Source organism: Sceloporus undulatus, chromosome 7 (assembly GCF_019175285.1).
Source record: "Sceloporus undulatus isolate JIND9_A2432 ecotype Alabama chromosome 7, SceUnd_v1.1, whole genome shotgun sequence".
Classification (NCBI taxonomy): domain Eukaryota; kingdom Metazoa; phylum Chordata; class Lepidosauria; order Squamata; family Phrynosomatidae; genus Sceloporus; species Sceloporus undulatus.
The window spans coordinates 36,578,406-36,603,789 of NC_056528.1; the positions used below are offsets into that span (position 1 = coordinate 36,578,406).

General features: G+C 39.3%; 1 protein-coding gene across 2 annotated transcripts; it reads right to left on the bottom strand.

Moving 5' to 3' along the window:
• Positions 1–3,771: 3,771 nt before the first annotated feature.
• On the bottom strand, positions 3,772–25,384 carry RADX (RPA1 related single stranded DNA binding protein, X-linked). 2 transcript variants are annotated; one of them, XM_042479279.1, is made up of 16 exons: positions 24,684–25,384; positions 22,845–22,987; positions 21,860–22,052; positions 19,305–19,413; positions 18,844–18,935; positions 18,638–18,760; positions 17,642–17,749; positions 16,705–16,872; positions 15,871–16,031; positions 14,570–14,754; positions 13,344–13,409; positions 8,643–8,713; positions 7,246–7,542; positions 6,900–7,076; positions 5,138–5,316; positions 3,772–4,885 (listed from the first exon to the last, which is right to left on the bottom strand). In XM_042479279.1, exons 1-15 carry the CDS (start codon positions 25,321–25,323, stop codon positions 5,171–5,173), a joined length of 2,679 nt encoding a protein of 892 aa, XP_042335213.1. In that variant the 5' UTR covers positions 25,324–25,384; the 3' UTR covers positions 3,772–4,885; positions 5,138–5,170. The 2 variants fall into 2 exon arrangements, with proteins under 2 accessions (XP_042335213.1, XP_042335212.1); XM_042479278.1 differs by having other exon boundaries at positions 15,871–16,054; positions 16,692–16,872.

Genomic DNA, 25,384 nt, shown 5'->3' on the forward strand with positions numbered 1-25,384 from the left:
GAAGGAAACTCCATCACTCTCTGAGGGAGTGGTGTTCCATTGTCAAACAGCTCTTACTGTCAGGAACTTCCTCCTAATGTTAAGGTGCAATCTCTTTTCCTCTAGTTTGAACTATTGCTATGGGTCCTACTCTCTGGAGTTGCAGAAAACAAGCTTAATCCATCCTCAATATGACATCCCTTCAAATACTTAATCAGGGCTATCATTTCACTTCTTAACTTCTTAACTATCATATCACTTCTCCAGAATGAACATACCTAGTTCCCTAAGTCTTTCCTCGTAAGGCATGGTTTCCAGACCCTTCACCATTTTAGTCGCCCTCCTTTGGACATGCTCCAGCTTGTCAACATCCTTTTTAATTGTAGTGCCCAGAACTGGACATAGTATTCTAGGTGAGGCCTGACCAAAGCAAAATGGAGTGGCACTATTACTTCCTTTGATCTAGACATTATACTTGTACTGATGCAACCTAGAATCCCATTGGCTTTTTTAGCTGCTGACGCATGTTCAACTTGTGATCTACTGGGACTCCTAGATTCCTTTCACTTTAGTCTTTTAAGCCAGGTATCTCCCATCCTATATGTATGCATTTCATTTTTTCTGCCTAAGTACAGTACCTTACATTTCTCTGTGCTGCCAAAATCATTTTGTTAGTTTTGGCCCAGCTTTCTAGTCTATTCTGGCCATTTTGAATTTTGATCTTCTCCTGGGGTATTAGCTACTCCTCCTAATTTGGTGTCATCTGCAAATTTGATAAACATGTCCTCTATTCCTTCATCCAAGTTATTGATAAAAACATTGAATAACACCAGATCCAGGACAGAACCCTATGACACTCCATTGGTCACTTCTCTCCAAGATGAAGAGCAGCCATTGTTGAGCACTCTTTGGGCTCGGTCAACCAATTACAAATCCACCTAACGGTTGCACTGTCTAGCCCACATTTTACTAGCTTGTTTGCAAAAATGTCATGGGGGACCTTGTCAAGGCCTTACTGAAATCAAGATATACTATATCCATAGCATTTCTTTCATCATTTAGGAGGTAGTGATAGAGAAGAGTGTTGGGGATCCCATGGACAACTGAAAAGACAAATAAACGGGTTCTACTGCAGATCAAAGCAGAAATCTCACTGGAAGCCAAGAAGGCAAAACTGAGGCTGTTGTATTTCAGACACATCATGAGCAGAAATGACTCTGGGAAAAACTACAATGCTTGGAAAGGTGGAGGGAAGTAGAACAAGTGGAAGGCTGCATACTAAATGGATGGACTCTATTAGAGAGGTTATAGATAGGAATTTGCAGGAATTAAGCAGAACAGTGGAGGACAGGGAGTCTTGGAGATGTTGATTTACTCTTTCAAATATTGTGCTCTTAGCTTTAAATCTCCTAAAATACTTGTCACCAATTTGAAAAAAAGGAACAGAAGATGGCAGAATGCTTTCTCCCTGGTACTAATACATATTGATTTGAAGTGAAGTCTCACTGAGGTCAAAGAGACTTTCCCTCAAGGAAGTACATCCAGCATTGCATCACAACGTTTGTATACTAAGAATGCTACATTTAAATGATTAATAATCACAATGAGTCTGTGAGTTGACTTGGGCATGATCAAGGGAACCAGGTTAAAAATATAAAAGCAGAATACAAAGATTTGCATTTCCTAGGTAGAAGAATCCACTGCTAAAAATTTGCTTGGGATCCACCTATAAAAACTCAAATCATGACTTCACTTCTGGCAAATGTTTTCAGATTTAGCTGGAAATTACTGTTCTACAAGATTCTGTTGCAGATGCAGAGCTAATAAAAGAACAGTTCCCCTAAATGGAAAATACTTGTTGTTAAGAAAGCAGCTTGCAGGTTCCCAGACCTGATCAAAACACTCACCGGGGTGTGCCATGGGGACTGTGTAATTGCCACGCTTAGCGTAGTTGTAGATGACAACAGCTTCTGCACCCTGGGCAGCTGCACGGTTAATCTTCTCCGTGAAAGTGCAGTTGCCTCTTGAGATCAGCGCGATCCATGGCGACGCAGCGGCCACAAACTCAGTGTTCCAAGTGCAGGCTTGGAGGTTTGTGGAATTGGGGGCCACCACCAGTCCATGAGCATCTGCCACAGGAGAGTGGACCCCATACAGGCCACATTCACACCGGTCGCTCTCCGTGGTGTTGTTAAAGGCGTTGAAATAAAACAAGCTCACATTGGCCTTGACTGGAACAGCCAGCGCAGTCCTCAACAGTCCAGGAAGAACCAGGAGGCAGACAGAGCTGAGCTTTATCCCCCAATTCATTGCTTGCTCATTTAAGCATAACATTTAATGGCATGGAGGTGCTTTTTGAATGCTGCTAGTCTGCTGTCTCTCTGCGTAGTCTGAAATTACAATCCCAGGCAGGTAAGCCACACCACTCCGCCCAGGTTCATTAGATCTTGGTTGCGTCAGCTCCATTTCAGTTTACTTATCTCAAGAGAATAAAAAGCTGCCTGATGCTAGAACCACTGTGTAAGAGAACATCCACGTAACCTTCGTCCCTGTTCTGTTGATTCATTTCATCTTTGTACCACCACACCTTTATTATTGGTTTCTGTGCCACAGCTGTATAGTGGTCATGCTAGCTAAAGGTACCAATGTGGGTTTTTACATCCTTCCCAACCTTTGCTCCAAAGAAGCTGGAAAAGGACTGGTAATTTACAATTTAAACAATTCCAACTAAAATGCAAGCAGTTGTTTTTATCAGGAGGGGCAGGGTGGCATATTTTTAAAATGAGGGGAGAAATCTTAAAGATTATCTATTGAATAACACTTTCTCTTGTCTTTTAAGAAGTAAAAGAATCTTTGTTTAAAACTCAGGCTACTTACAATTTTTCATGTAATATAGATCAATTACGTCTCATGCTCCCATTGGGCATTCATTTTATACCAAAGATAAGAAGCTTGTTAATATGTATTTATTACCTGGAACTCTTTGCATATCCTTTTAAAAGTATCATCCCAAGACTAAATCAAAAGTACTTGCACTATTTTCCCCCATACTCTCCTTTTGCATTTTCTTTCTCACTTTTAGAAACAAAGCTCCTGAGGATGTGCACTTTTCCCTTTCGCTTGCTAGTCTGAAAGCCACCCTATGCCTTTATGGGGATAAATGCAATGGGTCAGATTCAAAGGTATTCTTCTACATGCAGCAATTGTCTTCCACTCACAATGAGGCCATTTTTGACCTCATGTTAAAGGAGTGATATCTTTCTCTAAACTATCACATGCAGCCTTGAGAGCCAAAAAGTTTGTGCAGCCTTGTACTACAGCTCTGCTAAAGTAAGATAACTGAACCCTTGGTATTTTTACATGTTTGTAAGAATATGCTATTAAAGCAAAAGTGTGACAAGTACTATTAAATCTTTCCAGCAACGAATTACTTCTGAAAGATTTTGCACATGTGTTTGGAGAAGAATAAATATACCCGTCTGTTCATTAATAACCAAAATCAAAAGTTAAGGCCAGCTTGCATATTACATTTTGTAAGTGTAGACATTCTTCATGCCTGCATACAATACAAAGATAAGTGAACAGGAATCTTTGGCGGTAGGTTTGTTGTATCATGTGTATTCAGAGGGAAGATTGCTCAAGAAATGGTGGGAGGAATGGGTCTCTTCCAGCTGACTGCCTTGCAATGTAAATCTTTTGCTTCTACTACATGAGATATTGGTTTAGCAAAGCAGTAAACTCCTCCTTGTGCATGCTCCCCAAGAAACAAAGAACTTAAAACCCTCATTTCATTTTACCTATGTAAGTGAGTCACTGATATATTTTTATTTTTAAAAAAGATACACAAAAACACAGTTTCAAATACCACATTTTCTGCAGTTTTGAATATTTACATTTTGAAAAGCCTAAGTATCAATAAGTTATTGATGCAACAGTGCAATGCAAGACACAGAAAGTCTTGAACACAACTCTAGAATGAACATTCTTTTCAGTGCTGCCAACAGAAACATACCATGTGCACTACAGACACAAGTGCACACCCACAGACACACACCCATTTTTTCCCTTCATTTGTACTGCACAACAGCTGTATCAGCACCTCTCCTGAAAGCATATCTCAGGATTTCCCATGGCTGAGCTAAACCACTAGTTCTGCATCAATGGCAGTTACACTTCATTTCCATTTCTACAACAACTCAAATGATCATTTATCATTTGAATGATGTTTTGCTCAGAGCTCGCCAGCTTTGGGGACAGAGAAACTTTATAAAAAAGAGCTGACACTGTAATTATTCTCACATTTGGCACAGCAAACATAAGGGCTGGAGAGGAAAAAGGGCACCCTTCCTAGCACAGTGTCATGTTGGCTTCTAAAAGAAAGTGCAGGTAGTCATTTTCAGAAACCAGGAGTTTGCATTTTACATTCAGAAATCCTAGACAATTTCCTTGTCCCTCCCACAACTCTGTGATTGTCAATGAGAGACATTGATAGGACAACCTAATTTTGGCAGATCTTTCTGAGAGGCCTCATTTGGCTTCAGTGATACTTGGAAGACAAAAAAAAAAAAAATCACTCCAAGTAGATCACTATTGATTAAGATGAAAGTTGGGGAACATCACAAAGTTTAAATGCCTACCAATTAAACTGTCAGTAGTTGAAAGCCAAGTTCTTCTTCCACCCATGCACAGATTTACCACGAAGAAAGAGCAGTATCTGAGCCCTTTGTAGAGCCTAAAATACACAGAAGGATGTCAGGATGTAACACGTGGTAATGTGGCTTCTGTAGAAAAGCATCCTTTTTGGTCCCAAGGATCACAAACTTTCTTTTACAATGTTAAGTATTCATGGGTTCCTGGAGAAGTGGTAAGAAAAACATGCTCTGATGCACATTAATTCTTCTTCATACACTGGTGCCTCGGGATACGAAATGATCGCGTTACGAAATTTCCGGGATACGAAAAAGTTGGATTGGAAAAAACTGTTCCGGGTTACGAACTATTTTTCGGGTTACGAAATTCATTTCGGCGCGAAATTCAAATGCGAAGCGCGGCTATAGGCTTTCCAGCGCTAACGGAAAGCCTTTTCGGGTTGTGAAATTTTCGGGTTACGAAGGGAATGGCGGAACGAATTAATTTCGTAACCCGAGGTAGCAGTGTAGTTTAATAGTACAGATATCTGTCCCTTAATGAGCTATGTTTGGTGTGCTATGTCAGCGTCTGTTATTTTGTAGACTTTGTTAAGAAAGACTTCAACTTTATTTTCACCTAAAGAACAGATATCCAGGATACAGATGACATGTTGTTTCTCCAGATCAGCAGCTGCTTTTACAACTTCATCTAGGGTGAAAAAACAGACAGTGAAATTAGTATGTTTTGCTATATGTCCAGAAAAAACATTACCTCTTCTAATGGGACTTATAAAAGAAAAGATGGCCCTGGACAGTCGGGCCTATAGGGCACTGTCGTCATGTGCTAGGGGTTGGCCGAGGGCGCACTGCCCATACGTTCTTCACCCCTAGAATGTGACAAGGGCATCTAAATGGCGGTGCCCTGTACACACGGGCGCCGCCATTTTGATGTGAGGGACGCTTGGTGTCCGCACATCGCCCCACCTTGTGATGTCGTGAGTGTGCCATCGGTGCACTGTGGTGTCACAAGGGCGCAGCAGAAAGAGCCTGCTTTTTGCGGGTTCTTTTTGCCACGTGAGGACGCTGCACAGTTTGATCGCTGTGGCTTCCTTGCACGACAAAACAAGGCACTGGCAGACTGCCCCTTTTGGGCGGTCTGTACCCCGCCGATGTGAACTAAACAAGAAACTAAGGCCCTATACAGACAGGCCAAAATAAAGCTGCTTCGAGTCACTTTGGAGGTATGGTGTTTCAACGATGCATGCGTCCTAAGAGTCTGGAAGCTGCACCAAAGTTGCACTTCAGTCCTTAGGACTGGAGCGTGGCTTTGGTGAGGCTTCTGGACTCTTAGGACACATGTATCATTTAAACAACATGCCTCCAAAGTGACTCGAAGCAGCTTTATTTTGGCCTGTCTGTATCAGGCCTAAGTGACAATCTTTCATGTCAGGCATTCTAGCAACAACAGAAAGTTCTGACAGAAAACTCAACCTCTATGCCTAAGAGCAAAGGACTGCTAAGTGTGAGGCAGGAGAACAATGTGGGGGTGGAACCTGTAGCCTGGGCATATTGCTCTTCCTTTCCTTTCACATATCTTTGCCTATCCTGGGCTGCAACAGGAGATAACCCAATACAGGATATCTCCTTTGCTGCATGCAGAGAACTGTCCTCCAGTTTCATAAAAATCTAAAATGACAAAGTGATTTGCACAAAAAACAAGGTGTCCATCTCTTTTCAGTTTTGCATTTCTAGTGATTGACAATTCCTCTTATACTCCATTAGAGAAGATGCCACTAATAAGCAAGAAAACATAATTCAGAATCATCTACTAGTCTGTAGGTCAAATATTCAAACCCTGTTCACTTTGCAGACACAATTATACAGGCAAACATCTGCAGGGAAATATGGTCAATTAAGCATGTGAGCATCTTTCTGCAATTATTTACAGTTGCTAAATAACAAATGGAAGGAAGGAAAAGAAAAAAAAACACCTGAAAGAGTCACTGTTTGCTCACAGTGTTGCTACTTTCTCAGGGAGGATATATATTAATTCATTTGGACATGTATGAATTTAAAATGGTGCAGTGCTGAAAAGTGTAACAGGCAGTAATGAGGGTAGAAGAACTGGCCTAAAATAAAATGGTTCTGGAGGCAACTCTATATTAAAGTTTCTGTGAAGGAGCCTACTGGACGGTAAACATTTGTTTACAACTACAGCTGCTTACTGTGGAACAGATAATAACTGTCATATGAAAATAACCTATGCCATCACCACCATCAAGAAATTCCTACCTGAAAGTGAAACTATCTCAGAGTGCCCTTCTTTGTTAACAGTCTCCTGTGGACATGAAGTATCACTTGGGTGAGACACTGCATAACTGGGTGCACCTTCAGTTCGAAATAAATGGGAATCTTCAGGACAACATACAGGCAGGAAAGCAACATCTATAGCTATGTCACGATTTATGCCTGTATAAAAGAAAGTTGCCTTTTGTTACTAGATCAATTAACTATTTTGTTGTCTTCATCAAATCTTTTACACAAAGGCAGTTTAAAGTCAAGAACAGGAAAATTGTTCATCTGCTAGACACCTTTAGCCACAACCCTCTGAAAGTCTTGGGAGGTGGTAATTGCTTACCAAGAATAGCCACTTCATAGTATTCAGGAGGACAGGCACTTTCAAAGTTAGCCATTTTCCCATTTGTTACACACTCTTTTGGTTTCCATCTGGCAGCCTGAAGATTGTATTGTTGCATAAGGAATTCTTTGTGTGTGTAATTAAATTTACAAGGAAAGCTTTCTGGGAAAACGCTGCTGTAGTTTAAATGTTGTGTTAAGTTGTCTTTTACTGCTGCCCAGAGAGCACTTTCCCAGGAATTATGGCACATCCTCTCTGCTTGAACTCTCACAGACACATCAGCTATTTCTTTGTTATCTGCCAATATGAAGATAGAATATGCGCTGTTAATATCCCATTATTGCGCAGCTCAGTCTTGCTGTTAGTTTTGAATATATATCTACCATATATATATATATATATATATATATATATATATATATATATATGACTCCTAGAAACTCCATTTTGCCTAAGTTAAGCAGAGCAAAACATTGTTAAACAGGCTATCAAGCCAGAAACACACTGACCATTATCCTTTAGTACTGTATGTAGAATAGAAGGAATTCCTGACATCTGCCCCCTGTGAATGGAACTTCTGGAAACATATTTCCATCCATCTAAGCCACACCTATTCAACTGATCCACGTGAGAGACAGCTCCACTGAAAGCACTACTGTCACTGCTAAACATATCGATTATGCACAATAAAACCCTTCTTACACAACCAATACCATTGTTCTCATAACTTCTGGCAAGAAACATTTGGTCCAAATAGTATCCTAGATATTCTTTTGGTCTTAATTTGGAAACATCCTTTTTTCTTGCAGCCAATTACTCTGATTCCTACTCTAAGCCAAGAGCATCTCCTTTATGTGGCATTAGGTTCTTCCCTCTTTAAGTTGCTTTTAGATTTAACCAAAAATTTGCCAGCCCAGCTTGGGTAATGTATCTTTTTAGCTTTGTAATAAACTGCATTCGTTTATTCTAAGGTCTGCTTCATTATCTTCTTGTTCATTTATTGACCTGAGTGCCCCATTCTTGCTATAGTTCACTGTTACTTTTGGCTAAAGATAAATATGCAATCAGCTGTTTGAAGCCTCCTTGCTACTTATAATTATGAGTTACAGCCTTTCACATAATGCATGACGCATATACACCACAGGAATAACTACTGTACAGCTAAAAGTCAAAATTTAACTGCGGCGGACAATGTTTATGACCACTGCTCCTACTTTAGCATTAGGTTAGCAACATGCAAACCCACACTTAATTGAGAATTTTGCAAAGAAAGCAACATACAATTTTAATATGTAATATGAGCAGGGTATATTAACTTTGCTTTGCTTTCTACTCTGTACCTAAGATGATGGTGACACTTCTTTTAGGGTTCAGCTTTTAAGAAACAATGTACTTACTTTTAGAGGACTGTGTTGCTTCCTTCACGTCTTGGCTTTTGTTCTTTGAAAGTAGGTTTTGTTTATGCAACCTTTAAAAAAAACCCCAGGAATGATCACAGAATTATTTAGTCATGCTTTCAATATTCACAAACCTTATTATGTAGACATCTTAGGTGTTTTTCTCCTTAATGTTAAGAGTCAAAATAAGAAAAAAAATCAACTTGATATAATTTGTTTTTCTTTACTTTAAAGGAGCTGTGCTGGAGTCTGTATGCTACTTATCTCTTTGGAGCACTGGCTCAAACATGTCATGTTTAACTCCTGTTTACACCATTTCCCTGTTCTACTCCCATCCCCCTGCAAATTGTTGTTAGCCCACTTAAAGAAAAATACAGGATGTCCAAAGAGCCACTTGTAGCTTCTCGAGACAAGACAATTTTGATTAAGAACACTGCACAGAGAGAAAAATTCTGCCTCTCTCCAAGTTTCTTCCGCTTCCAGTTTAACACATCCAACATTCTGAAGTAAAAATGAGAAAGCTTAACATTTAATCTGACCATTTCCTCTTTCTAATATTCATAGAACTGCTGTTAGCACTACTAGGGAGCAACGACAAGACTGGCAGCTTTAAAGCAGTTTGGTGGTGTTAGAGTGGGAACTTTCAAAATTCAACATACATAAACTGAAGTGAAGAAAAAGATATTTGGGCGACTGATTTCTAATCATGTCATGTTGTTTTTCTTTTGGCCCTCTGCAAATCACTGTATGTGAGAAAAAGCAAGTCCTCAACTCATCATTTACTACAAACCAAGGACTGTGTTTGCCAGAATCAATACCTATGAGCAACACAACCATTCCCATTAAGAATGGCCTTTTTGCTTCTCTGCTAGAAGCTTGCTTGAAGTGCAATGCCTGGCAGCAGCACAAACCAGTGTAAGAAACCATTCAAGATTTTTATCCCAATGCTAGACAAAGCTCCAGAGTGTGCCGTTATATACAATACTAGCACAAGCAGAAAATAGCAAGGACAACTCAAATACACACATCATTTCAGAGCCTCAAGTGGCAAAACACAATGTTTCAAATTCCTAGGCATTTTGATATCTTTCAGGGTAAGACAGATCAGTAAACCAAATAGGACATAATTGTGAACCGTGAATATATAGCTTAAACCCATAAACATGTATTTTTCTACTGTCAGAAAAATATAAGTGGAATTTTTCTAGCCTAGATTATGTATTGGACTACAGTACATGCTGATTTTAAATCTACATAGCAAATGACACCGAACTATACAAACTCTTTACCAATAGTACAATCACCCATGGACAGTATGTTGTTAAACAGGTAATGTTTCCATGTCTTTTAAGATGCTTAGGCAAGACCTAATGCAGTATATATTGAACCAACATTAAAGAAAACAAAACATTATAGATTATTAGGTCTAAATACAGTTGGCCCTCAGTATCCGCAGACTTGCCATCTGTGGACCCAAGTATCCACAGATGGCAGGACCCTATTGTCCCCAATGGGTGCATGTGGCTATGCTACCATTAGAGACAGTCCCCGCTGCCCTGTGGCGGTGTTTGCACATTGCCGTGCTGCCATTAAGTTCTGTTGTCTCCAATGGCAGCACGGCTGTGCACACATGTCACCATCAAACAATGGGGGCCCTAATGGTGGCACAGCTGCATGTACGTGCTGCCATTGGGGACAACACAGGCTTGAGCATCTGCAGATTTTAGTATCCAGGGTGTGTGTGTGTTTTTAGAACAGACCAAGATGATCAAAGGTCTGCCAACCAAGCCTTAAGAAGAATGAATGAGGGAGCTAGATATATTTAGCCTGGAGTAAAGACTGAAAGGTTACATGACCACTATACAGTCGTCCCTCCTAGTTTACGGACTTCCCATTTGCGGTCCTGAATTTCCACAGACGGGAAGTAGGAGGGGCAAAATGGTGTGTGCAATGAAGATTGGATATTTGTGTTTTTTTTCCATTCGTGGGAGTGGTGATCTGGAACAGAAAACGAATTGGAAGTGGGCTTTTCACAGTGGACTGAGAATTAAGAAGATCTTCTTTATTGTAAGAGCTGTTCAACAATCGAATGGTCTGCCTCAGAGTACATGTTCCATCTTTGGAGGTCTTTAAACAGAAGTCAGAAGGACACCTTTCAAGAGTGCTTGAGGTATGTGTTGCTGCACGGCAAGAGGTTGGATTAGAAGGACCTTGTGGCCCCCTACAAAATTAAGACTATGATAAGACAAGGTCTGCTGAACAGAACATGAGAACTACAGAATGTCCTTCTGTGAGCAACTTGTTGTGCTATCTTTTAGCATTTTAAACAAATGGTCAAGAAATTTATACTTCATCAAACTTGAAGACTTTAACACTGCCCAAAGCTGTTACAATTGGTTCATTTAATTTTAAGCTGCCTTGGGGGATCTTCTAGCCAAAAGGCACAAAATAAATAAATGACAAATGAATTAATGTTATTATTAATCTTCCTTTACAATTGAAATATACTCAACATTCTCATAAGAGTATAACAATGGAATGGCTGAGTACTATGTCTTACTCAACACAAGCTTAATATATGAACGTTTAAGAGAAAGTCTAGAAAATTACATTATTCCAGCATTAGACATGAGTCAAGCTCAGCAGCAGAAAAATATGCATTATGGACTAGTTCAATTACTCATTTGATATAGTCCCTTAAGGTAATTTTTGCACATGTTACTGAAGCGTGTTAATTATTTCCATCCAATTTGTACGATAATTTGTACTATTTGTATCAAATTTTCAAACAGCACCATCAAAATTATGTATTAATAGGAACAACTGTAATTAAGAACCGTGTGTTTGCAAAAGTAATTCTTACCCACTAACTTCCAGCCTTTTTATTTACAGAAAAATATGAAAATAAACCTTGACACGCTTAGGTCTAACTAAAAAGGAGGAAAGCTCCAAAGTAATTTGCCTTTTTAATGCATACTAACTTCCTTCCATGAATTACTAATAAGAAGGAAACGTGATGGCCTTCTGCCGGCAGGTGAAGACCTACCTGTTCACACAGGCATTTAAAGAATTGCTATAAAGACAGGCTTGGATGTTGGACCAGTTTAAAAATTCTTTTTAATGTAGGTTTTTTTAAAAAAATGTTTTTAATTGTACTGTTTTTTAATGCTGTGAAGCCGCTCTGAGTCCCAGTCCTGGGAAAAGAGCGGGATACAAACAAACAAAATGCACTTGAATAGTTAACAATATGCTATCCCTGTTTGTAGAGATAGAACTATGAATAAGGAAAAACCCAAATTATCCTAGGTTTTATAATGCACTCAAATGCAACCTATCAGTAGTTTCTTGCTTGAAGCATTTCAAAAGACAGAGAAGACTGGCAGAAGCCTGAATTGCTGAGGTCAAATTCAGTCATATGGCAAAGTTATTCTATCAGTGCTTCTGGCTTCATGATATGAAATGCAGTGCAGCATGTCTATTTTTGCTGTTTTATTAAGTGAAGCTGCATATGTTAAAACAGCACTGAAATTCAGTAATGAAACCAATTATTTTGGCTAAACATTTTCTATCTCCATGGAACAGCTGGGTAAACAGTATGTTAAATGACATATCATATCAAGATGAATTACTCTTCACATTATTTAATCTATTATCATTTTAGTGGTGTTTAGAGCTTCCAATATATTTAAGGAGCAGTCAGACTCATGGAGTTTGTCCAGATGGAAGCATGATACTATCCCTTTTCCCAACCTTTGTCTCACTCCAATTTCCTGTATTAGAGTTATTAAGTAATAAAGTTAATTTGCATCACTGGACCCATGACATCCTGATGCCCACCTAGAACATGGCTCCTAGAGATGCATACAGAAACAATACTGACAAAGGAAGAACTGTCATTGTCACAAAAAAGTTGAACCATATCTTGGAAGTTGACAAATTTTTGATACCACATTTTATGCAATGATTGTTGGTTTGTTTCGGGGCACAATTCAAAGTGCTCATTATAATCTGGAAGCCCCAAATAGCTTAGGCCCAGGCTATCTGATAGGCTCTGTCTCCCTGTAAGAGCCTGGGAAAAGATACAAATAAATATAATTAATTAATTAATTAATAGTCCCTACCATCTGCAAGAGAAGCCCTTCTCTTAGTTCCACCACCTTCACAGACACAACGAGTGGGGACACAAAATAGGGCCTTGAGAACTTTGTAACTGACATTGCAAATGGTCTTGAACAAAGATCTTCAAATGAAGATTAGAACATTAAAACTGCTGAACATCAGGAATTTCAACTCTACTTTCTATGGGTTGAACTGGGATAGCATATATGTATACAGAAATGCAACCCCAAAACATGCGTTAATTAGCATATACTAACAACTGCTTTGTGTATGACCACTATTAATAATCTATGTTGTAGGTTATCCTTTCAAAACAATGGCATAACATAAATTTTCACACCGTGAACAGGATTTATGTCTAAAGGAAGGAGATGCCTTTGATTTTAAGAAAATACATTTTAAGCTGCTGAAGAGCAGGAGGAGCACTAAAAGTCATTTACCCAGAGAACACAAACAACTCCTCAGCTCTTCTTTAGAGCCCATTTCGAAGACCATCTCCTGTAGTCTGGCACTTATCATTGAGAAAAAGAACAAAAGAACACACTCACAAGACTGAAAAGCTATTCAGAATTAGCCACCTACATTATTCTCTTGTTTGCTGATCTTGTGAAGTAAGAAGACTGAGGAGTTTCAGGAGGGTCTCTTGTCCTGAAAAAGAATAGTAAACCCATGTAACTGTATTTAGTAGGCAGTGTGGATTTTCTAAGAAAAACCTGATTATCTATTATGGACTCAGATTGGATTACTAGATTGTTTTCTTAATGAAAACTAATAAAAAATTGTTTTGCAAATGATGTATCCTCTCTGTTTTGGGACATCTTAAGCAAAATACTTTAACTGCAGAATTGCAGCAAGTGATGGTAGAGCATTAGGTCAAGCGCTAGATTTGCATTAAGTTCATGAGAGGAAACCTGATCACTGACAGGCTGAGAACTCAAGCCCCTATCCTAGAAGCTCTTATCCATGACAGAGGCTCTTAAAAATAGGGTTTTAGAAATTAATGGAATTAATTTGGGTTTTAGAAATTAATGGAATAAATCTGAATAATCTTGACCTGTCTAACAACTTTGATAATTTTGTTTGCATCAAAATAATTACAGGAGGGGGAAAAACACATTATCAGGCTACTACAGCAAATGGATAAGGTAAAAAGGCCTTTAATACAAATGTACCATATTACAGGTTGAGTCTCTCTTATCTGAATTCCAAAATGCCATATATTTCAAAATCCAAACCGTTTTTCATGGGTGGCTGAAATAGTGATACTTTTGCTTTCTGATGGTTCAGTGTACACAAACTTTTGATTCATTCAAAAAATTATTAAGAACAGCATGAATGTCATGTTGAGATTTGGGTCCCCTCTCCAAAATATCCCATTCCGTATATGCAAGTATTCCAAAACCTGAAACCTGAAACATTTTTGGTCCCAAGCATTTCAGAAAAGGGAGACTCAGCCTGCAACAGTTTTATGGACTACACTTATTAAAAAGTCACAATTTAACAATTTAAAAGGCCTCACTGGTATTGCAATCTTGGTGTTTAGAAACCTTTCTGACCCAGTTTGGCTACTTCATTTTAGCAATGTCAATATCAAACACCTATCCAATATGCACACAAATACAGTTTTCATCACCAATGCAAAGGACAGCCCACAGGTTCTTGGGAATATGCAAGTCAGAACTTTCATATGACTCATTTCATGTGTGCCTAACCTTCCTTTGAGAGGAGTCAGCATGATCTGGATCATAACCTAAAATGCTAATAAAATTAGAAAATCAGAGGGAAAAGACAGTGTATATTCCACTTACTCCACAGCTGCAATCTTTCTCTTTGCTCGACCTTTTCTGGTTTCTATGTGTTGCTGCTCCACAGATGGTGATCTCCGCATAGAGGTTGCTTCTTCAGTTTGTGGATACCTTTTACTTCCTTCCTTAACATGATCATTATGTTCATTGTCTGTCACAAAGGTCTGTAAAGATGACCTTCTGGTGATCTGCAGGAATTGAATAATGACTGATTTTCTGTCTGATTTAAAAACAAATCAATACAATGCTTCCCTGGCCATTATTTTGCACGAATTAAAGAAAAACATAGCAGGAAAAGATAAGCAAAATGATCAAGGGATTGCAGCAACTCCCTTATGAGGAAAGGTTATCATGTTTTGTGCTGTTTAGCTTTGAAAAATGTAAATGAGAAAAAAGATGGCAGAGGTGCATGAAATCAGCATGGTACATAGACTGTATATGAGATTCCCGCCACCTCTTTCAGAATACTAGTCATCAGGTGAAGGTAATAAAGGTGGGAGATTCGGGATATATAAAGGAATTGTTTTTCACATACCACATGGTTAAACTGTAAAATTTACTACCTCAAGGTAGTGTCATGGCTGCTAAAAAGAGAGGATAGAAATGTATGGGGTCATAAAGGGCTATTAGTCAGGACAGCTGTACATCACACCTCCAGTAATATGGCAGCATGCTTTTTTATATAATTACTGGGAACATGAAATGTAGGGTTGAAGTTACACTCATGTCCTGCTGGTGGGTTTCCCATAGGAATCTGATTAGCCACTTAGTGAACAAATATTGGACTATATCAGTAGGCAAAGGGATTTTGTAGCAGCTTTGAGACTAATTGGGAAAAATAGTTGTAACTAGTCTACTTCCCCAAATGCATATTGGACCAGGTAGGATTGTATGCTAATCCAACATGGATTTTCTTATGGTCTAGACTCACTGCAGTACCACAACCAGAAGGATGCATTTATAGGAAATTCACATTCTCTCAACTATAATCTAAACTTTTGTACTCTCTTAAAACAGCCCGTCACACACGTTTAGTTTTGCAATTCATTTTCAAGGTCTTATTCACGTAGCGTAAAAAGTTCTAAATATATCAGGCCAAACACTTTTTAAAAACACCAGTAACTGAGAAGTCACTAAAACTTTATAAACCCACGCCATGACTTTCAAACTCTTTACTTGCTCTCAAGATAAGAAAAACAAATTGTAAATCAAGAGACAATACCGAATTCAAATGCAAAATATCTCATCTGTAATTATGATCATAGTATCCTAAGTACTATACTATTAATTCTCAAGCACCATACCTGCATTGGTTCCACTTCTGAGGCATCTTGAGATGTATTGCTACAGCTGACATATCTTATAGCACTAATTATCCCCGGAAAAGCAATGCGCTTATGCTCCCTGTAGTGCAGGCTTTCAATCTTCTTCTCCATTTCCCGGATGGTTGTCAAAACTGATTCAACTGCAAAGAGTAATCCCCTGAAACTTAGTTTTAAAGAAACAATACCACCAAAGAAAGTATGAATATGGGATTAATAAGATTGTTATGGCAAAGAACTTAACACTGAGGTATTATTTTTAAATTGGCACACATAACAACATCTGAAGAATTTTTATTTGCAAAAGAATTGAGAATGGTAAGATTTCAAATAGTTTCAAAGAGACTGTAAACAGAAAGGAGTCCACAGCTATTTCCATGAAAACATTAATCAGTGAAGTTAATCCTTTCAGGTCAACTGTGACTCCTCTGTGCTGCTGCTTATATATAAATAGAATGCAAAACCATTCTCTGTCCTTACACTGACACTCGATTCTTTCCTAAATCAAACTGTTTACTGTCACTTTAATTGAAGTCAGAATTAAAGCCACAATCCAGTTTTTGGAAAAGCAATAGGTCTTCTGACAACCTCTCTGGCCTCGCAAACATTAACTGCATAAACTGGCCACAGGATTGTGAGGTGGGTTGAGTAGAATCAAAGCTTTGCAGCAACATCTGAATCATGGCTTAGGACAAGTTCAGAGAGACTATAGGTAAAGACCTGAACTTTGTGAAGCTACTTGGAAAAATCTATTTTGATATTAAGACTATCAGAAAATGAGAAATATGACTGAGAATACACACCAAAACATAATACCTTTAAGATTTTTACAATACTTCCAAAAAGCGTCTGGGACTGGTGGGAAAGGGTAATATCCACCCATGGCCATTCTTTCCATATGAGAAGCTTCCTTTTGTGTCTTAATCCACTGGATAAAGTTTTTCACTTTGGTATCTTTTGTATATGGCTGACCTTTGTGCCATCCTGTTATGAAAAACAAAAACAAAAAAAGGCTGTATACCAAAAGTATAATAAACAACTCAAAAACTGAAAGCAGTAAAAAGTAATTGTGCCACTTTAGTTTACAGTATAACACTGAAGAGTGTCCAAAAACATTTATCCATTCTCACTACCAGGTGGTTCTCCAAAAACATCATGGACTTTATAAATTAATATTAGAAATGCTGATGTTGGGGTAGCTTCAGGAGGGAAGTCAAGGAAGAGAAAAAGTTGCAGTGATTAATTGCTTCTACACAGATTCTATGACCCTGGCCTAATCTCCAAGACTGATGCTACCAGTAAGGAACTCTATATTATTAAGGTATATATAACACGAGAACCTGTGCAGATTGCATCATGTCAGGGTTGTGATGGTACATCAAGTAACCAACAAATTTAAGGAATCATATCTGGATACAACACAAGAAGTAATATTCTGACTGCATTAACGGGGTGCCTGGCAACATACTGTTGACATTAAAGAGCAACCCATGAGGCAGAGAAATGAACACTGGAAACAATGCAACCACTTGTTCTGATCTTGTCTAATACAATTTAATAAGCGTCTGTATTCAGAGAGGGGCTAAAGATTATGCTACCCTGAGATAAGAGCTACTAGTTTCAGTCCTAAGCACCATTGCAAAAGAGGGAAACAAGCAGGACATTGGCTAGGGACTACATGAACAAATGAAAGTTGTTGCTACAATTTTCATGGGGTTAGTTATGAAGCTATACTTTGAAATTAGTTACTTACCTGTAATAAATATCTGACTTTCATTAGAAGTTGTCAGGTAAATTGGACAGGACTTATTCTCAGCTGTATCCCGTATCACCCGCATCTGTGTACATACCAAATATGTCACTGAAGATGGAAAGGAGGCTGCATTAATCTTTGCTAACTAATTTCTATGTCTGTTTATTTTAAACATAGATGCTATTTGTTATTTATGTAAGTTTATGAATAAAGGTTTCCATTGGCTCACATCATCTAAACATTTCTAAATGACAAGTTTTAAACAAAAGCTATCAGTGACAGAAAAAAAATCCCTATTTTACTACTGTAAATCAGTAATAATAATAATAATAATAATAATAATGTGGACTTTCCAAAATTCCAAGAGCAACTTAAAAAAAACAACCCTAAAATTATTCCCAAAACTTCTTTGGAGTATTTATTTTGTCTTCATGAAAACTGTGCGACTTAACAACTAGTTCTCACAAACAGCAGATGAAGAGCTGTGTTGGCTCTATATCGCTTGAGACTGCAGGTGAAGAACCCTCCAACAAGAGTCCTCACATGCAATTTGAATTCCCATAAAAGCCAGACAGTTTTACTATCTCATATGTTCCTGAAGGGTGCTAGTTAGTATGCCATCAAATACCAGCTTCAAATGATATTTGCCCCTCAAATACTGATAGCTGCTTCCAATATTTATTAACATAGAGAGCTGCATTATATATGGTGTTCTTTCCCAACTAGAAAATGCAATTAAAAGGAAACAAACTTGTGTATATTGTCAAAGGCACAACTATCTATTGTGCTATGGCTGTCTATATTTTTAAACTATGGGGGAATAGAACAAATAAAGCCCCAAGTTCCTTCCAGTTCTCCAGTTCTACTATTGGCAGGCAAATCTGAAGGAGTTGAACTTGTATCAATTATTACTGTGATGCCTGAAATTTAAAGTAGGCCTTAAAATAAAAATAACACTGGCAGTAAATAAATAACTGGTAGTAAATAAATAAATACTTGGGTGGATTTGTTCAAATATCTCTGGTTGAGATGTAGCAAACAATTCCAGTATGAAAGGCTGCTCTGAAGTCCCATCAATAACATGCACCCATCGATAAATCCAAAAATCTTCTCCATGTTCTGCAAAGACAGGAGAAATATTGATGAATACTTATGAATACATACTTTTGAACTGACTGATAAATGTAAGTTTTTGAAATTACCCCTTTTTCTTGTACGTTCAGTCCTTCCGACATATTGTACAAGTCCGATAATGTCACAGAAGTGATTGTTTGGTAAGTTATCTAATTCTGACCTAGAACAGACAGAAAATCAGGCATCATATTTACAGCAAAATGCATTTAAATACTCAAAGCAAATCTTTTGATAAAAAACCACAAATCACAGCCTCACTAGAGGAATCTACTGACCTTTTCAACCTTCACAAATGTATTCACAATAGCCAAAGTACTGATGGCCCCTGACAGCTTACTCCTGAATTACACAATTATTTATTTATTTTTGTATTTGACCATAACCATCTCTCATCTAGCCATATACAAGAGCTATGATTTTAATGATTTCAAACATGATTTTAATCCTGTATATGATTATGAAAAATTATATGAAAAACGAACACACACACACACACACACACACACACACACACACACACAAGTCTAACCTTGTTATAAACTGATATTTAACTTCAGGCAACTTCCACTCTGCTTTAACTTTATGTTCAGGAATGATGTTGATCTTAGTTGGAGGGTCTCGAACATTCAAAGTGATTTCTAGAAAAGAATTAACTCTGTGAACAACCATATTTTGCTTAGATATTGGCTACATTAGTAATATAGTCCAGCTATTGCTCTATATACAATACGTATGTCTTTATCATGCATTTATTTAGCCCACACTCAGTTCTTTGGCACAGATTATAAACCACACAAATACATACATGTACCATAAAAACATCCCTGCCTATTCTGGTACTTCTCTCTCAAACTATTTTGATACCTGAAACCATTTGCATTGCTCCCTCTGTGATCACCAAATCATAAGAAATTATATTACAGGGAAGAATGCTGTTTCCTCAGTAACAGAAATCATTCACTCCTCTGCAGAGTGAATAGCTATGGTTCACTGAAGACATAAACATGCTAGAAAGGTATTTTCTGAAACAGAGGATTCCCCCCCCCATTTCCTTCCATATGTTATGAAACTGCCCACCCTCCAGCAATAGTTACATAAATATTTATGGGCTTCTGGGTAAAAGCTGAGTGCATTTAGTTATATCAAGCTGGAAGGAGTTACGATGGGCTCTCAGGAAGCCAATATCTATGTCAGAATCGAGATGACATGATAGTAGACTCAGCTGAAGCACCTAATGCATAAACTCACTTCCATATTCAGAGAGATAATGTACCAAGACAGATAACATATTTCACTCACAACGCTCCTTGGGAAACAAGTGAGCAAATCAATATTCCTCCAGTTAAGCAAGGCGCATTATCTGACACAATGTTGGTCATGCTACTTCCTCCTCTTAGGGAGGACTTAAAGTTTATTGACTTTTCTGAAACGAGAACCATTATTGGTTAAATTTTAAAAGTTCAAGTCTGAAATTTCCACTTCTTAACGGGCACCTATCATTAACGTCACCTTCCTCCATATTACTTTTCCCCACTCCATCATTAAGTGATCCCTATCAGCACTCACATAATGTAGAAGATGGGTTTTATTAACCTACTGAGAATATGTATGTTAAAAATTCCCCAGGTGACATGCGTGAATCCACTATATCACAGAGACAAATAGAATCACTGTCAACTTCACTTAAAACTATCCAGTTCTCATTTAGGAGTGGCTAATGGTTGCTACTGCTGAAAAACTAGTACTTCTATAAAAGAAAAAATGCAAGACTGGGGGAAATCAGGAACAGTTGATTTTAAGCATGTTTCTGGATTCTCGGACGAAAAGCTCTTTTCACTACATTATGGTGCTTATTGTTAAGTATTTCTTACAGTAATACTTTCATTGTACTGCCCAAAAGGGTAAACAAAAGTCTAGACTTCATACCTCAGATATAGATTTCAGAGTGCCTTAAACAGGCTTCATGAAGATCAGCTACAACTAGCTGCAAACCTTCCTTGCCAGTTCACCGTTAGATCCTTTGACCATTCCACATTTTTTGTGTTACAGTCTGGAAGTGAAATGGTTTCACTGGCATTGTAACCACTTGCTGTACACAAAACACTCAACACTGTGAAGAAGCCAAATATTTTTTTCCTGTGGCACAAAAGTAAACAAAACAAACTGTAACTTGCTGGTTGCCTGTCTTCACAATTCAGTACTTCATAGAGGCATGTCTTCCAGCTATAAATCTTATTAAATCTTCATCAGCTTTGTGTACCTGGATCATGTGAATTTTAGCCATTCTTTTTGGTGAAATTATTTCTGTTCTCTCAGGTTTGAGGCCTCCATTGGTGCAGCAACCTTTAAGCCTTGTCACAGATTACTGACCTGAGCTCTTGCCTTCGACTAAACCTTTTTAAGACATTTGGAATCTTGTTTTTAAACCACTCCTATGTTATTTTGGCTATGTGTTTAGGGTCACAGTCCTGATGGAAGGTGAATGTTTGCCCTAGTTGAGGTTCACTGCAGACTGAAAGAGTTTCCCTCTAGATTTTCTTGTATTTGGCTCCATCCATCTTGCCAATTTGGACCCGTTTCCCAGTCCCTGCCAAGGAAAAGCATTTCCACAAGATGCTGCCACTGCCACGTATCACTGCTGAAATATTATTCTCAAGGCAGCACTTGACTTTCTGCCCCATGTACTATTTTGTTCAAGACTGAAATGTTTCAAGTGTTGTTTAATCAGATCAGAGAACCTTTTTCTACATGTACTCCCAGATGCCTTAAATATGAAACAGATTTGGGTTTGTTTCAGTACTTCCTTCTTGTCACTCTTTGTGGAGTGTCCACAGTTGCCCTGTGTTTCTCACATCTTTACTGTGAATCACTTCAGAGGCACCATTGGCCTCTTGGTTGATGAATTCTTATGCAAACAAGCAGCAAGTACGAACAATGTCAATTAAATCCAATTGCAGTTGTAACAGAACAAGATGTGGAAAAGTCAAAGGGCGTACATGTGACTATATCTGCATGGAACTTTAAGCAGATGTATTTCCCAACTACAGAATTACGGAATTGCAATTCATATTTCAGATACTCAACCAATTGAAGAGAATCTCTGCATGTGCAAATCTCCGGGAGCTGGATGTGTTCTAAAAGGGTAACTTGTTTTAACAGCATATTGTTCAAGGAGCAGCACTGTACCAATCTTCATACTGTTATACCACTCAGGGCATAAAGCGTTCCACAGCACCATCGACATCATACCAGAATGATCAGCCACTTCAAAATAGGCCTAAAAATTAAGAACATGTGCCAAGTGTTTAGCAACACTGGGAAAGAGCAAGTTGATTTGTTCTTTTAATGTCCAAAGCAGAACTGTCCTTTTCAAACAACGTATTCCTCCCTCCATTTAACAGAAACTGTATGCAAGATAAAACACAGAAACAAAAGTTACACTTATTTTGCTTAGCTGGGAGTTTATTGAAGGAACCATTCAAGGAGACCTGGTGGCACAGTGGTTAAATGCCAGTCGTAGGTTGGTAAAACGAGTACCCAGCTTGTTGGAGGCAATTGGCTTACAGATTGTAAACTGCTTAGAGTGCTTAGTTCATTATGAAGTGGTACAGAAATGTAAATGCTTTTGCTATTCAGTACAGATTATGATTTAGGCCTATGTGTAGCAAATCACATTCAACGTACAATGGTAAAATTTAGATCCCTTCATCCTCCATCTTGAGGGGGAGAGAGGCAGGCTAGCTCCACCAGGCCTGCCTGGAAGAAGATTAACCATCCATTAAGAAGCCAAGCCCTCCCTCCAGTCCATCTGCCTTGGTCCAGGCCTTGGAGGTAGAGAGGAACTGCTGGACCTCTTACTCTTTCCCTTCTCCTTTTGTGTCATGTCTTTTTAGATTGTAAGCCTGAGGGCAGGGAACCGTCTAATTAAAAAGATTGTATGTACAGTGCTGTGTAAATTTACAGCACTTAATAAATAAAGGTTAATAATAATAATAATAATAATAATAATAATAATAATAATAATAATAATATTATTAAAAGCTCTATAATAGAATTATAGACACCCTACCTGATATGGTATATCAAATTTTGTTTCAGGTTTCCCATAATACCGTAACCTTGATTTATGCATAATTCTAACCAGCAAAGGCTTGACATTCAGTTTAGTCCTCCAGCTCAGCTCCAGATGTAAGAGAGAAGTTAACTTGGATTCTAGGAAAAGAGAAAAGTATATACCTGTAATTAAAAGGATGGTTTTGGTAGCTTCCTAGATGTGGTGTTGCAAATAAAGTGGTTTCAAATAAGACAGTGGATCTCACAGTGGTGGGACGGACCCCTGGGAGGGGGCACAAGAGTTGTTTATGGGGGGCATGAGTCTTGGGGGCCCTGATCCTGTCTTGTCCCAAACATTTTTATGTGTAAAATTTACACATGCATTGGGTTAAATATTGAATTTACTTAAATAAAACTGTTCTAATTTAGACAACATTATTACTTTGTAAAATGTTAAAGTATGAATATACATGAATGTATGAATGAAAATATGTACACTAAATAAACAAAATAGACTACATTGGGGGGGGGGAATCTGCATGTATAGTAGATGTAATGTGGGTTCTGAGGATAAAAAGCCTGAGTACCACTGCAGTAAGAATTGGTTACAAAACCTGCCCCAAGTTTTGTAAGCAACCCTAACTATGTATACAGTTGCACTGATGCTGGGCCAAAAAGCACAAATCCCTGGTAAACACACAACAGGTGCTAAAGCCAACATTGATTCAAAACACACTGCAGAAATAATCTGGCTTGAGACTGCTTTAACTGCCTTGGCTCAATGCTTGGGAATTCTGGGAAATGTAGTTTTGTGAGACACTTAGCCTTCTCTGTCAGGGAGCTTTGGTGCCAGAATAAACTATAATTCCTGTAATACATATACAGTATATATGTGCGTGTGTATGTATATATACATATATACCTATATCTATGGCCTGTTACAGACTGCCAAAATAAAGCTGCTTTGGGTCTCTTCGGAGGTGTGCTGTTTAAATGATTCATGGGTCCTAAGAATCCAGAAGCTTCACTCCAGTGCTTAGGAATGGAGTGTGGCTTTGGCGCGACCTCCAGAGTCTTAGGGCCCATGCATCATTTAAATAGCATACCTCCAAAGAGACCTGAAGCAGCTTTATTTTGGCAGTCTGTAAAAGGCCAATGTATTCATATATAGAAGCCCTGGTAGCACAGCGGTTAAATGCCTGCACTGCAGCCACTCACTCAAAACCATAAGGTTGCGAGTTCAAGACCAGCAAAAGGGCTCAAGCTGGACTCAGGCTTGCATCCTTCGGAGGAGGGGGCTAAAATGAGTCCCCAGATTGTTGGGGGCAATTAGCTTACATCTTGTAAACCGCTTAGACACTGCTAGTTCAGTACGAAGCGGTATACAAGTGAAGATGCTTGTTTTGTTTTCATGGTCCTTAGTCACATTCAATGAGTGTTTCTGGTTTTTAGTTTGTTACATCATATATTACAAACCAAAAACACTCATGGAGTGTGACTAAGGACCATGAATACACACACACACAAACTTATATATATATATGTATATGTGTCTTGTATATGTATTATATATTCCAAACCAAAAACACTTATTGAGTTAAGGACGATGAACACACACACACATACTGTATATCTATCTATACGTCTTGTATATGCATGTATGTATATGTATCCAATGTGCCTATTCCAGAACCAAAACCACTCCTGGAGCATGACTGAGGAGCATGGCTGTCTCTGAGTGTGTGACTAAGGAGCAAGCCAGGCCCAAACGGAGGGCCCTTTGAGCATCCCTCTGGAACAAAGGCTGCCATGGAGGGCATGTCCGGGAAAAGGAGGACTCCTGGACAGCACTCACCGTCGACCGAGGCCCCTGGGCCCGGCTCCTTCTGGGCCCAGATCTCCCCGCAGGGCTGCTCGTTGTCCCAGAGGGGCAGGTAGTGCACCTTGGCGCCCCTGAGGGGCCCGGGGGGCTTCTGGCTGTACTCCTCCCTGCCTCCGGGGCCCAGAGGAGGAAGGGGGCCGCCCTCCTCCTCCTCCCCGGGGAGCAACTGGAGCCTCTCGAGGCAGAGGAAGCCGTAGCGCATCTTCTTCTCGTTGTAGACATAGGAGCACCGAGTGACCCGGAGGCGGGCGCCGCAGCGGAGGGCGTTGCTGTGGACCAAGGGGTTGAGTTCGGGGGAGAGGTGGCAGCGCTCGGCCAAGGCCCCGTCCCACAGCGTCACGTCGTAGTAGTACGAGGGCCAAGGGGCCGCCGGAGGCCTCTGCCAGGTGCAGAGGCTGGGCGGAGGGAGGTCGGCGGCGTAGCGCTCCAGGGCCAACACGGTGACGGCCTCCAGGCGGGACTCGCCGATGGACAGCCGGAACGAAGAGCTACGGAACACCGCCGCAAACGTCCGCGGGATCCAGGAGCCTCCTTCCCCGCTCGGCGCCGTTCCCTCAGAGGCTTCCCTCAGGAGCCCCGAGGCCTCCTTTCCCGCCTCCTTCCCCGCCGCCATTTCCCCCCTTAGACTTCACATTCCCTTATCTCCCCTCAGCGTTCTGGCCGCCATTACCGAG